This window comes from Rhipicephalus sanguineus, chromosome 11 (assembly GCF_013339695.2).
Source record: "Rhipicephalus sanguineus isolate Rsan-2018 chromosome 11, BIME_Rsan_1.4, whole genome shotgun sequence".
Lineage (NCBI taxonomy): Eukaryota > Metazoa > Arthropoda > Arachnida > Ixodida > Ixodidae > Rhipicephalus > Rhipicephalus sanguineus.
The window spans coordinates 5,984,330-5,999,635 of NC_051186.1; the positions used below are offsets into that span (position 1 = coordinate 5,984,330).

Here is a 15,306-nt window from a genome sequence, read left to right on the forward strand (position 1 = left end):
AGGTGTGATTGCTGATAGCACCGGACATGGCGATATCGCGGTCATGGCTGTACCTAAAGTAGCACACAGTTTGTAGGCGGCATTGTTTGCCTCATCTTGCATAGACCACTATAGTGATAAGAGTCCGCCAACATTACTGGAACTCATTGTTCTCTAGCACATAAAAACGGGCGCGTGCTGCTATGGCTTACCCTCTGAGTTGGTTGGTACAGATTCGTAGCACGGTCACGCCATGATGAAACTCTGCATCTTCCTCGCTTTCGCCACTACCGCACTCGGTGGGTACAGCTTCTTTCGTACTTGCTAGGCTAAGTTAGCTAATTTGTTGGGTAGATTCAAATCCGCATACAGCGAACACTAGCGATAGTATTGTTTGGGGGAGCATACTGTGTTAGCCCTGTTGCACATCCAATTTTATTATATGCAGTAAGAGGCTGGTGGCGCCCAGATTAAAAATTGAAAGTGTTATTTCGCCCAATGGATTTCGGATCACTCCTTTATTCATGGACATCACACAATCCAGAGCGCTCAGAAATACCAGAGACAGAAAATAGCAAAAAAATGCGGAAAATAACATAGCGAATTTCTTGAAATCGTAAGCATACATAGAATATTGCGACATATTGCAGGCGGAGCAATAGATAAAGAAATAAGTGCTAACTTTTTGAGACTTTATATTGGAATCGGTACCCCTGATTGAAGAGGCAAACCACCGGCAAGGCATGTCCTGTCTCCAATGCTGCTTGATTCGCTATCTTTTTCAAAAAAGCAAGAGTGAAAGAATTGCTCTGATGACTCACTTAAAGCATGATGTGCGCTGCTGTGATATACATCTCCTATTCGAGCAGTTGACTCCATGCTTGCGTATTGCATGGGCGATGTGGCTGCATAAGCACCGACATAGGGTGGTGTTTTCATTGCGTGATGTATTGCATGACCTTGTCCATGTGCTTTTCTACTTTGTTTACTGTATTAGCATGAACGAAAGTCGATGTTTTAAGAGTATCCGGGGAATGGAAAGAAATATATACATTGCCTTATCATATCTTCCTCTTTTTCTTCTTATCCTTTCTTTTACTGAAAGCCATGAGAATTTGTGCATAATATAACCTCTATGTAGGAAGCCAGATGAAGTGTCCTCAGAACGTTTGATTCGGATGAACATTTTGGTTATGCACGTATTTTTTTATAATTGCTGAAACATGTCAATGAATTTGACCTAATTCAAAGCCTGAGCTCACTTTTGTGGAAAACGTCGGAATCCACGGGTTGAGATATTCTAAAGGAAGTAAACGCAAGACTACGGCGTAGCAGTAGGTTATTCTAAATTTGGTACTTCGAAATGGTGGTTATGCGGCCTTGTTAGTACGTACACATAGGTTTCTTAAGCAGAGCATAAATGTGACACAGAGCAGAATCACACTACGCAAGTGCTATAATATTACGTAGTTTTATACAGCTGAGTGGTAACGCGACGAAATTTGTGAAGCGAACTGAGGTTTTTAACGCGACAACGTTAAGGAGACTGCGTTGAGGAAATGCCGGTGTCTGCGTCGGCATCGGTGTTTGAGTGCGAAAAATCAGTCTTGTCCGTGAGCGAAAATGAGAGAGAGAGATGCAAATAAACGAATAATAAAAAATCTCCGGTCCGAGTAAGAATCGAAACCAGGCCTCCTGCTCTGCAAGCAGGTGTTCTACCACAGAGCCACGCCAGTGCTTGAAGAACTTCTTCGCTAAACCCTTCCAAGAATGTCATTTGGTGGTAGGAGCCTCCTTAACGCGTGTAATATTGCGTGGCAGAATTGTAGAATTGCTCCACGCGTCAAAACACGTGAATTGCGCAACGAGTGGGTGGTTTGAAGCTGCCCACCCGTTACAAAGAGTGCGGGTGTGCACGTGCGCGTGGTACCTTACGGACACGTAGTGGGTAGTTCGGCGATTTTCAAATGGAAAAGTTATCACGTATTGGGCGTATCGCAACTGTACTTGCAGTAAGCATTCTAGCATAGTTTGAAGCGGCCAATGTTAGGCACCCAAATGTTTCTTTCCTCGCGGCACGATTGAAGGCGATGCGCACGGGACCTGATTACGCTATCGCCTTCTACTATTGAAGGTGAAACTCAAGCGTCCTCCAACTTTTTTAAAAACTACGCAGGGATTGTTCACGTAAGTGCAAGGTAAAAAGCATTTGCCAGTCAATATTGTTGTAACTTGTTTTGAAATGCTGTCTTTGCGTTGTTGCTGAACTGAATAATATATTCAACTGCATACTTCAACAGTGCAGCGTACACGATCGTACCCTAAGGTGCCTGCCGTTAATCGTGATGGCGTTTATCAGTCTTAATAATCGTGATAATTTGTTGGCACCACTACTTAACAATTAAGCGCCTGAAGATTGAGAAAACTGACAGATTTTCCTTTTGTGTTTCCAGCCGCGAAAGATTTCGAGCCGCAGTGCGATCAGGGACCAGAACCCGGTCTCTGCAGAGCTTTTCTCCCGATGTGGTGGTTCAACGCGAAAACCGGGAAATGCGAAGAGTTCGTCTACGGCGGTTGCGGTGGCAATGGCAACAGATACGAGACGAGAGAAGAGTGCGAGAAAACCTGCTCGACCAAAACAGGTGAGTTCCCAAAGCGAACTTATCCACGAAGACACGTATTCATTCCAATTATTTGATGAAATGAAGAGCAATATGCGGGACAAAAAAAAAAAAAAAAAGGTGAGACAGACTGGACAAAGCGCTACTAAGAACTGTGAACATAAGAAAAAATGGAAGGTGGTGAGTTTGGTCTTGTTTAGTCAGTATAGGAGAAACTTGGACAAGAATGCCGCTTGCTGATCTCAGCCGCAACAGGTGAGGAGTGTGCGTTCACAGTGACGCTCGCTCCATTGCGAAATGGTAAAGGAGCAGTTCAAATTCATTTTCTTACGTTAATACGCCGAAGAGAAATGTTCTTTAGTTAAAGCGTTTTGTGGGTCGTGTTGCGATTTGTTGCGTAAAACGTGAATTTCCATTGAGGTCTGGCAGACACACTTCTTGAATCTAACGTGGCTAACAAAACCGTGTTTTTATGCACGTCAGCGTTCTACTAATAAGGAAACTTGCTAGATGCTATGAAATTTGTTACTTTTGGCGTTTCAGTGGCCTACAGAAAAGAAGAATCTGCAGAGCCTTCGGCTGACGTGACGAAAGATTCCCACTCGGGTAAGCTACAACTAATGCGATAACCTATACGGATAACCTTATTTCATGGCGGTCCGGTCGGATCCTCGAAGTCGATTCAGTCTGTATGCTGTAGACTACAAGGGGGCAGTGTGCTCACCTAGAGAGCGTCGCATGCCGTTTTTGCGATTCTCCCTCCTTTTTGTGGCATACACGTGCGGCAGCGCCGTAAGCGTAATCCACATTTATGTATTTCGCATTGCAGAGTATTTTTCGTACATTTCGTTTATCAAGACCTTATTCGTGCCGGCCGTTCGCATAGGAAACGCAGCAATACATAATATTTTAATGTTTTACTCTTGAACAACCTTTACACCTTTTTGGGGGTTTATGCGTGAACGGGGCAGTTAACTTTCTCGCGATTATTTCCTTTTTCGCTACATTTGTGCTAGCAGTATTATGCCATACAATTGTGTGCATGGCGTTTGCACTTCGAAAGCACCCGGTTAAAAAGTTCACCCTTAAAAAAGGAAAAGCACAATATATTATTTAGGTGAGAAAGCGAGCTTTGAGTGGTCTGGTGTTTTCTTAAGGCGCTTTATTCGAGTAAGAAAAAATAGCCACAATTCAAGTAGCACTACTTGCGACACCAACGCTTTGAAGAAAAGAACATATCCAAGCGTTATTCTCAAACATGACAGAGCGTGAGTGCTTCGGCACGAAAAGTGTGCATTCGCTGCCGCGGAAGAAATTTTTTGATGCTGTTCATAACTTTTCTGCATTTCTCCCAGGTATTCTGACTCTTTTGTGCAAGGGTTCTTAACGACGAAGGGAGTTTTACATTTTAGTAATGCTACATAGTACGGTACACACAACCTTGCGTGGCATATACACTGTCGTCCACTTTGAAAGGGAATACGTGAGAGCGTGGCCTGCGCCTGTGGCGGCTGCCTACAGCGCCATCAACCGATAGCTAAATAAAGCACGTCCGCTTTTGGCGGCATCGCCCGTTGCGAGACCGGAGCGGGAGCGTAATATGACAGCGCTTGTCCACCGGCCATGACTCCTTATTTTGCTTCCCAGTGGATGACGCGAAAAGCGGACGTGCTTTCTTTAGCCGTCGGTTAATGGCGCTGTAGGCAGCCGCCGCAGAGCGCAGGCCACGCCCTCACGTATTCCCTTTCATAGTGGACGACAGCGCACATATGGCGCGCTACCTACAGTACTGTCCCTTGTAACCAGGTGCCTCGATAGTGTTTTCTGTACCCAGGGCTTTCTTTCATTATCTTGTTCGTGGGGCAGGCGCCCCGCGCACGGGTTCGTGCCTCTCGGCCAAGTCTATAAAGTCACTCAAGAGTTTTCGCCGTCGTCCCTCCTGCATTATTTCTCCACCTCCCCCTCTCTCATCAGTGCAAACAAAGCTTATAATAATAATAATAATAATAATAATAATAATAATAATAATAATAATAATAATAATAATAATAATAATAATAATAATAATAATAATAATAATAATAATAATAATAATAATAATAATAATAATAATTTTCCTGATCTTGACGTTTTTCATAGTCCACAGTCATTGTTTTTATCCGAGCTTTGCACTGTGCTGACATAGTATGGCACAAAGCACAAAGTCTTCCCTTCTCCGTCTTTCCGCATAGTTGTATATATGCAATCTAATTTATTTATCGTGTTGTCGTATTTTACTCCTCCCCTTTCGTGTTTATTTCTCTTTGTCTACGCGTTTTTGCTCTTGTTATTTCTGAAGACTGTCTGAATTGTATTGTTTATTTTTATTCTTTTATTTTTGCGTGCGCCTGCACAAAGACCTTACGGTTGTTCCTGGGCACGTTAAATAAATTATTATTATTATTATTATTATTATTATTATTATTATTATTATTATTATTATTATTATTATTATTATTATTATTTTGCAATTTTGTAACGTTTTTTTATCCCTAACATTTTATTATGAATGTTTCCTTTGTTTTTTGTTTTTTTTGTTTTTTTTTTCGTGCGCCAGTACAAAGACCTTACGGTTGTTCCTGGGCACATTAAATAAACGTTTGATTATATTTGATTATATTTGATTGATTATTATTTTTGCAGCTCGATGTTTTTCACAGCTTCCAGTCGATGTTCTGCTCCGAGCTTTGCACTGTACTTATATAGCTTCGCACACTGTTGTCTTCTTTTATTGTTTTCTTTTCTTTCGACCATTGGCAGGATACAACGTCTTTACAATGCTTACTTTTTGGAGTTCGATGTTTTTCACAGCTCCCAGTCGTTGTTCTGCTCCGAGCTTTGTACTGTACTTACATAGCCTCGTACACTGCTGTCTTTTTTTTTTCCTGCGCATAGTTGTATATGTGCAATTTTATAACGTTTTTATCCCTGATATTTTATTATGAATGCTGGCCTTTGTTTTTCTTGTTTTTTTTTCTTCGTGCGCCAGTACAAAGACCTTACGGTTGTTCCTGGGCACGTTAAATAAACGTTTGATTGATTGATTGATTAATGTACATAGGTATATGCGAGGCCACTCTAAATACTATGCGAGAAATGAAAGCTCCTTTACGTGAACGCTGTTCAAAACGATGGCTACAGGCCCAATAACACTCATAAGCCCATCAAGCAAACTGCGAGAACAAGGAAAAAATATATATTTACCCGAGTACCTGCCTGGGTGCTCGACTGCATAACATTCGCATTTCGATGAGAGCCCCGTTGTCACATATGTCTGCTGGAGCAGCTGTGTGTTCTCATTTACTTTTGTCACCGTAACAATGTTTGAGTGATTGCTCTGCATTTCTCTTGTTACTTTTACAGCATCCGTAGCAGAGCTGTGCAGGAGACCGCCCTTCCCTGGCCCTTGCCTGGCATATTTCCCACGTTTCTACTACGAGCCACAGACGAACTCATGCCGTCCATTCATCTACGGAGGCTGCAAGAGTAACGGAAACAACTTTGAGACACTTCATGCATGCAAAGAATTCTGCGCCTAAGCGGAGGGCACGCTGTAAGAAAAAAAAAGAAACAGGAAAGGGTCCTTCGACTCTATTATATTTTGAGGGCTGACTTGCCACGCATATGACTCTCTTTAAAGAGACACGTGAACGCTCTCTGCAGATCATTGTATTCCCGCCTGAGAGTCGTGAGACCCAAGAAGAGTCACCGTGTATCTTTAATGAGAGTCATATAGTTCGCAAGTCAAGATTCGCCGAAAAGACTCACCAGCACTCTATTTGTTCTTAGAGTCAGTGAGAACACGTCGCTTTGCGAACACAAAGAGCTGACACGTTTCTCTAAAAATTGTTCTTAGAAAGGCACAAGCGCCACTCTATTCGTAACAACTGGAAAGAAACACATGTGATTAAAATACAATTTGTACACGTACGTGTCAAGCGACAGGATGCTACGGGATAATATAAATGTAGGATGCCTTACAATTCCGCACCGCTGCAAGCCACAGCTCCTCTTACGTTTCTGCTAATAAATGTGCCTCTACAAATGCTGCTTCCTTGTTTTCATGCCGGAATGCAGCTCTGGCTGAACGGCTGTCCAGCTTTTTTACAGCGAAAGCTGTTATGAGATCATTTCACCGGCCATTTTTGGCGCCGTAGTTGTCCGCCGCCGCCGCCCTTGTCCGTTACCAGTATCGCTCGAAATAAAAAAAAACGAAATAAGAAAAATTCCAGGATGGAACGAAGTTCGAACCTGGGCCCTCTGCGCGGGAGCCCAGTATTTAACCTCTGAGCCATGCCAGCGCTTGAAACTGCTTTGCAAAAAGGTCCTATACAGGATTCATGTCGGGAAGGAACCACATTAGCAAATGCAATATAGCGTGGTAGAACAGTAAAATAAGCACCAAGCGTCGCACAACGCGAATTCTGTAACCAGGCGTCACACAATGCGAATTGCGCAAAGTGTAGGTTGTTGAATGCTTCCAACCCATTACAAAGGGATCTGCCATAATTCTTTATCGTCATCAGGCACAGCATCAATAAAGCGCGCATAATGCCTTACATGCGTTTGGCAGGTACCAACGCTCTCCGTAGAATGATGAAAAATGGCACAATGCCTGCTGCCCTACTTCTCAAAAATTACAATGATTTATAGCCTAGTGGGTTCCTCGCAAGTGCACTTGTATTGGTTGCCAAGGAAGCCCATAAGCGCATGATCCATTTCCTCGGGTTCTCAGTAAAGTTCTTCACCCCCCCCCCCCTGTCTCTCTCCCACGTCAACGTATGTTATACAGCATGCTGGGCATCACCCAATGCAAATTACATAGCTGGTGGGCCGTTTAAAGCTTCCAACCCATTACAAAGAGCTGAGCCATAATTCTTCATCGTCATTAGTCGTCGCGTCAACAAAGTTCACAAAATGCCTTCCAGACGTGTAGCTGGTGCCTCGCTTCTCCGCAGAATGACAAATAATGGCTTAGAAGGTGCTTCCCAACTTCACAAAAATTGTGATTTATGGCGTAGTGGGTACTTTTCTAGTGTACTTGTATTGTAGCCCCAAGAGAGCTTACAACGGGCTCTAGAAACGCCGCTCTTCCAGCTTTCGCAGTGACTGTGCTGCGGTTTCAGCGCAGGCCTGGCGTTTCTTTTTTTAGCACAGTGTCACACCTTCGTACTCATCCATAGTGGTAATATTCCGACTAAGTGAAAATGCAAAAACCTCGACTGTTAGGATTTATGACGACATTTAGGACTCCTAAAATGTATACTCCTTGCTGAGTTCCCTTCTAGCGTAAGGGCCTAATAATCATTACTTTGGTTGTCAGCCGCATTATCTAGGAATCCTATTTGACATTACGGCGTCCTCCCCGACCCGGTCTCTAGTTTGTGACGTAAAACCATACAAGCTCATTATTTTCCCAGAAGAAGTACCAAAAATGTGTGCAGCTTGGACTAGAGACGCAGGGCTGAGTCACGGCGGAGCTGGTGATCTCCTAGCTAGTCCCGGCTTAGCTCAATCTGAATTAGACCTAATTAACTTCATTAGTCTTAATTAGCATAATTATGCCAAATGAAACTCAAGTATCTCGGGTGGGATTGGTTCGACGATGCAGAACTTAATTAGTAGTCTCAATAAGGTTCGGTCTTAATTAGCACTAGTATGACTAAATTGAGTTTCATTAGTCTTGACTCGCTCAGTAGTAATTAGTATCTTCCTGAGCTTGGCTTCACTAGCCTCATTGGGAATTCGACTTGGATTACCCGCCTTCTGAACAGACTTGACCTGCCCTCCTGGTAACATACTCTTGTTGCGGAATAAAATTTCAATTTTCGCTTTCAAAATTCTCAATTTTCTGCGTCTCATACCCGTTCCTGATGATAGTTTTCTGGCCACGCGAACCGGCCTATCGAAAAGCTTAACAGCACCGCCGTAAAACTAACAAACAAAGCTTGGTGGCAGTGCCAAGTTACAACGTTATCAAAGTAAGAAAGGCAGAAAAGAGGTGTGCTAGCAACTGCACTGTATTAAGGCGAAAACGTCATCAAACGCGAAAACAGATCGGCAGCGGCGGCATGGGCGAAGTGAACAGGAGTGATGCAAAAAATTACCGTTGCGTGATCACGTAACCATATGACGTCATCAGGACGTAACAGATCGCCAGAATTTGTGACGCCATCGTGACGTCACATAACGTGACATCACAGGATGACTTCATCACGTGACATGTCGCTTCGTCAAAGGAGATGCGATCACGGAGGCAGTGCGAAACAAGGTGAGGTGCAGAAGTTTGAAGTAGAAGTTAAAGTTTCTTATTATTATGACGTAAGTACACGGACATACAAAACAGCAAGGATGGCGGGATAAAAGCTGCTTAAGGGAAGCTTGACTGGTTCGACTTCCCCGTACCACTCTAGTAGCAACATGGCAATAATTCATAATAAGTACACTTGTTGCCACATTAAAATAGAAATACACAGAACAAAAAAGGGAATTTAGCAATTTATAGAAAAATCGGCAGGAAACACATTTCAAGAGACACAATAGTAAAGTTATCATTCAGAATAACAGTTGCTAACAGAAAGCTTGCAAAACCTCCGACCCTGGAGGCAGTGCAAAACCACGTTAGGTGCAGAAAGCTTTTGGAGGGGGAGGGGCGGTGGTACTGGAGGATCAATACATTGATTGATTGATTGATTGATAAGTAAAAGAACAAGGTGGCGTTCACCTTCGAGTCGTCTTGTGCGAATGAATAAGGGACCCTGTGGGTTTTTTCAGGTTGAGGGCAAATTTAAAGCTGCAAAAAACACCCTGCGGTACCGACACAGTTTCCACATAAGAGAGAACTGACATGATACACAATCATACACCACACTAATCATGCAGATAGTCTATCTCACTTCAGAAGAAGTCGATCAAAGGTTCGGTAATGCATTTGCTCACCATCTTGCTGCTGACGAGCGGTGCAAGTATCGAACTTTCATGTTTCTAGCCATATCATTTCAGCACCCGTGTCCCCTCCAGTTTATTTGCGCAGTCAGTGGTACTGCACTGCTTGTGGCGATGTAGTGTGATATTGCTCCCCGCGCCGGTCTTTCAATAATAATAAATAATTATATTATCTCCGGTTTTACATGCCAATACCGCGGTATGATTGTTAGGCACGCCGTAGTGGAGAACTGCATAAATTTTGACCATCTGGTGTATTTTACGTGCACTGACATCGCGCAGTACGCGGTCCTCTAGCGTTCCGTCTCCATTCCCAAAATGCTATACTCGCGGACAACTTTTCTTGGCATTGAAGGGAAAGCTACGGGGGTGGAGCGTCTGCACATGTGCTACTACGCGAAGTAGTCTGGCTAGGAACGCGTTTTCTACTCCCGTGGAAAACGATGGCTGCGCGCAATCAGCGTCGCACATCGACGTAGACTCCGCTTGGCGTTTGAAGTGCACGCAGTGGCGTATCAACTTATTCGCGAGTGAGAGTATTAGCCTCCCTCACTCCGTCGGTCCCTGTGTGTATATACATATTTATGTGAAAACAGAGAGAAATTTATTAACACTCCAATTGATGTGATGTTTCCTATGCAGAGGGAGAATTTCTTTGGCGGTGTTTAATAACATTATAGAAAAAGTACAGTTAGTTTTAAATAGCATACACTGGGACAGCCACACAAATGCCTGTAAGCAAGTAATAGTATTACAAGCAACACTTTTTATACATTAACCACAAAGCTTTACACATGAATACGATTATGTCGATGGCGGCCTTCCCGGTAGTATAGATCCGTATCATTGAATGAAATTTTGTTAATTCCTAAAATCTGCTTACTAATAATGGCATTTTAAAGTAGGTAGAAATGACTGCGCCTTTTATTTTCTGCAATTAGTACTGCACTATTATGCATACATTCAGATTTGCGTATACGGTATTTTGCCTTGTTTTTTCCTAGTTTAATTAGTGTTTCAAGCACGTTATTATTATTATTATTATTATTATTATTATTATTATTATTATTATTATTATTATTATTATTATTATTATTATTATTATTATTATTATTATTGCTGTCGCTCCGGCAGTACTAAAATAAATACCGCAGCCTCCGGGATAAGCTCCGGAAGCGCGCCGTGGCCTCGGCTAATCGAGGAGGCGCTACTAGGGATATCCCATACGATGCGTTTCCAGTAAGAGAAGCGTCATTTTAACGCGTAGCGTTAGAGATCTCGTTTCGCAGAAATGCCGCCGTCGGTGTTGGCGTCGCTAAGTCGCTTGTGAGCGAAAAATCTTCTGCGACCGAAAATTCGAGAAAGATGCAAATAAAATAGACGATAAAAATCTTCGGTCCCACTGAGGATCGAACCCGGGCCGCTTGCATGACAAGCAGGTGTCCTAGCACAAAGCCACCACGTTACTTGCAACTGCTTCGGGGGAAAACACTTATGAGGAACCGCTTTATTCGAGTCGAGCTCGAGCTGACGCACACTGATGATGGTATATACAGATGAGGAAGTTGTACAAATGATGATGATATGTCCAGTTGACAAAGAAGAATCAGTGACTGCGCTCACACAATATATATATTCCATGTAGTGGAAGGAGTCTCAACGCGTTTTGTTCGGCAGGTCTCACGATGAAAATTAGCCCATTTGGTGATTTGTAGGCGCATTGGCGCGGCCATCAAACTACGTTTTTCTTGCGCGACGCCATGATTAAAAAAAATCCGGGATAGTGCAGCCATAGCCGCTAAACACACACACGAACTTTCAAACAGCTCCAAAAATGGACAACTATGTCCATCTAGCGGAAAAGATATCAAGCCAACGCCTCCTTTCTAGAGGAGGCGTTGATCAAGCAAACAGCAAACGTTAGATAATGTGCTGCCATCTGTGAGGCGTTGTGAGAAATATGTCTCGACTCGCAAAGGGAAGTGCTTTAGATCGAAAACCTGTACCACTACTATAGATACATAGCGCGCGCGCGCGTGTCTGTCTGTCTGTGTGCGTGTGCGTGTGTGTGTAACAACACACATTAATAAGTATGCACTTCACTAGGGGCCAGATTTCGCTATCGTGTTCAACTCTTAAAGGTGAAGATTAAGGGTCCCCCAATTTTTTGTCAGCGCCTTGCAACTCCGCGAAGGGGCGACCTTAGCCCAAGTCTCGAGCTCAGCCGAAGTCTCGCGCATTCATGTGTATTAAAAATAACTCTACGACACTCGCCTGGATGTAAGAACGCGTTCTCCGCTGACTCTCCCCGTGAGAAATCGGGGTAGGATTTTCCGCGGTATTTGCTGGAATCGCTTGACAAGCTTCGCGTAGAGCGCGGTGCTTTATTATTAATTAATTAATTAATGCACTTTTCCAAGGCCAATACAGGGTGGAGTAATGAAATACACTTGACACATCTTTGAAGAGACAAGCACTACACAATGAAATCAGGACAAACAACACATGTGGAAGTTTTAAACAAGCCTACATCGTACAGGCCAATAGAAATCGTAATTCAAACAAAAGACAAATCTAACCAAATGTACAACACGCAAATTAATTCAAGTTTTACACAGTAGTGACCAAGGGTGAGCACATGGTAACACAACTGCGAACATTGCACTCAACGAAAGCTGTACCATGGGCATCAAAATTTTCGACATTATAGTGAGGGACTTTTTTAACATCGCGTGCAACTTTTCGATATCAGGTGAGAGCATACATGATGCTTATCCGGAAGGTAATAACGCTTAAATATAGTTATATGAAAGAATAATAGGCCAGTGCCATTTTTTCAATTTATTTTGTAGAAATAACTTTGGTTATGCTATGCGGTAGCGCGTTCCACTCTTCAATTGTCTTCGAAAAGACGGAGCATTTATTAGTGTCAACCTTTGTAGGTATGGGCACAAATTGGTCCAGATGGCTAGATCTAACAGACCGTGAAATACGTGACATTCTGTTTTGTATGTATCTCTGAGGGTTTAAGTTAAAACAGACGTGTTTCCTTAAGTGAATGAATTTTAGTCTAGCACCTTTTCGCCGCAATGAAATCTCAGGCAACTTAGTTGATTGAGCATTTCAGTTATTGAATCTGTTACCTATATTTCGACGTAATAAATCTTGCTGCACGTCTCTGTATTTCTTCAACAATTTTCTTTATTACGTTTTTTCTACGTGGATCCCATATTATGGCATCGTATTCTAGTGCGGGACGTATCAAATTCAGGTATGGGGCTTGTTTAACATCTCGGGAAGCAAATTTCAGCTTACCATCTTAGGGACTAAAGTTTAACCTCTACGGCATTACATAAGTTAGTAATATGCTTTTTCCTAGATAGCCCATTTGATATCGTAAAGCCTAAATACTTAAACTGCCTCATTTGCAATAATGAATTACCGTCTAGCATATAATTAAAAACTAAAACATTTTTTGTTTTCCGAGTTTCGCGCGGTATACTGTTTTCTCATGGTTTATTTTCATTTTCCATCGTGTGCACCAATCAGTAACTGATTGTAGTGCTGAAGCTAAGTCTAATTGATCCTCATGACATGATATTTTAGAATATATTAGGCAAAAAGTTCTCATTCATATTGTGTTTACCAAGAAGTACGAGCCCCTAAAAGCCACCTTCTTTCCTTTATTCATAGCGAGCGTCTCGTTCTGGCAGACTTGATGCCTTCAGGGAATATGCGAGGGATTATTGGTCAGCTGCCAGCTCATAAAAAATCACGTGGTACGTGAAGCCAACAGGCAGAAAAAGAGTGTTCCACACTCGCCGCCATGGCTGCGATCGGCGCTGACTAACACTTCTAGCTTTAAATGCACATATATACCCCATAAAGTGGACGGAAGGATGACCGCCGCCGTAACTCAATGGTAGGGCATCGCACGCGTTATTCGATGTCCTAACTACTACAAATAACATTCCCTATACTTTCCTTGGCATTATTGTCTGTTAGTTATCATTAAGATACTGCTAAAAAAACACCATCGTGCGAAACGGTCAACGTCGCCTGAACTCCGCATCTTCGGCTGTCACTGCTGCCGCCAGAATAAAACTAAACGGCAGTGACATTCTTTTATCTTTCCACTAGAGTGCTCCAGCAAGTACAGGTGATTAGTTCTACGCGTCCTTATTGGTAGAGCAGAGTCACTTTATGGCGCTTCGATCCATGTCGACAAAAACAAGCGCGCGAACGTATATATACGCGCAGCCGACCTTTCGTTTTGTCGCTGTTTTCTTTCTTTTAAGTTTTGTCGGTGTGATGATATCTTCAAAACTTAATTAGAGCGCAACCACACGACACATTCACACACCCACACACCCACACACCTAGACACCAACCACGCACAGCGCGGGTGTGTGTGTGTGAATGTGTCGTGTGGTTGCGCTCTAATTAAGTTTTGAATATGATCTACCAACTAGCCCAACAACAAGTTCTTTTGATGACATCTGTTTGTAGCGACGACACTTTGTTGCATACTACAATGCGTGTGGCATCTTCAACTCAAATTCTGATGCCGCTATGGTGTTTTATCGAAGCTTGTCTCGCGTGGTTGAGCTGTTCGGCAGCTGTCGCAGCTGTCCTGATAACTATGAAAGCCACAACGATCAAGTTTTAGACCTCTCAACTTACGACATCGACAGCAGCGGAGCTCGCAGCGCTTCTTGCCGTATTACGTTTCATTACTGATTAGCGGGCTCAAAAATGAACGATCTTCATTGACTCGAAGGCGGCACTGCAAACCCTTTTGTCACCTTAACGCCGCGGCCCGCACGAGCAACTGGTATTTGAGATTGCAGAAGAAACGCACCATTTAATTGAGAAAGGACATGAAAAACTTTTCAATGAATTCCAAATCACTGTGGGATTATCGGCAATGAACGGGACGATCAAGCTGCCTGTTCAGCCCAGACAGAAAACAATCAAATAATAATACCGCTCTCTAGGACTGACGCTCCATGAAAGCTCCGCGTGCCTGCTTTCCAATGCACCACATCGCAATGGAACGAGCCGCACTTCAAGCGTGCGCGGCTATATTCCCTGGACCCAACTTTCAGCCTTCAAATTCCTCCAGGCCTTCGCCGAGGTGACGCTACCCTTCTGTGCAGGTTATGGTTGGGTGCCGCATTTACGCGCGCGTACGCGTGCCGCACAGGAATGGACGACACCGCATCATGTGACCACTGCGGCAGTGATGAAACTATTCAACATATACTGTGCGACTGCCCACAGTACTGTTCGCTGAGACAGTCACTTTGCAACGCGCTCGATAAATTGGACGACCGCACTCTGTTGGAAGATAGAATCCTGCGCCACCGACCGGACCTGACATCACAGAGAAAGGCTGTGCAAGCGCCACTGCGCTTTCTGCGTTCAACCGGTCTCTCAGAGTGGCTCTGATTGGAACGTCATGGCGTGTGTGTGCGTGTGTGTTTTTCGTTTTCATTTTATCGCTCTCTCTGTCCTATTTCTTTCCCCTATTTCCCCACCCCTGTGCAGGGTATCAAACTGGCCACTCGCGCCAGGTTAACCTCTCTGCGTTTCCTTTTCATCTATTTTCTCTCTTGTCTCTCGTGGTGCTTCCTTGCAGTCTCAAGAAGGCAAGAATGGGGTTGCTTTCCGTCGCGCTGTTTTCACACATCAGCGATTTGAAATATGTCAAGGATGTGAA

At 43.4% G+C, this 15,306-nt stretch overlaps 1 protein-coding gene across 1 annotated transcript; it reads left to right on the forward strand.

Moving 5' to 3' along the window:
- Positions 1-208: 208 nt before the first annotated feature.
- LOC119374263 (kunitz-type serine protease inhibitor 6) lies at positions 209-6,187 on the forward strand. The gene is made up of 4 exons (XM_037644339.2): positions 209-278; positions 2,433-2,621; positions 3,144-3,206; positions 6,003-6,187. The coding sequence occupies exons 1-4, from the start codon at positions 233-235 to the stop codon at positions 6,176-6,178; spliced, it is 474 nt and encodes a 157-aa protein (XP_037500267.1). The 5' UTR covers positions 209-232; the 3' UTR covers positions 6,179-6,187.
- Positions 6,188-15,306: the final 9,119 nt, after the last annotated feature.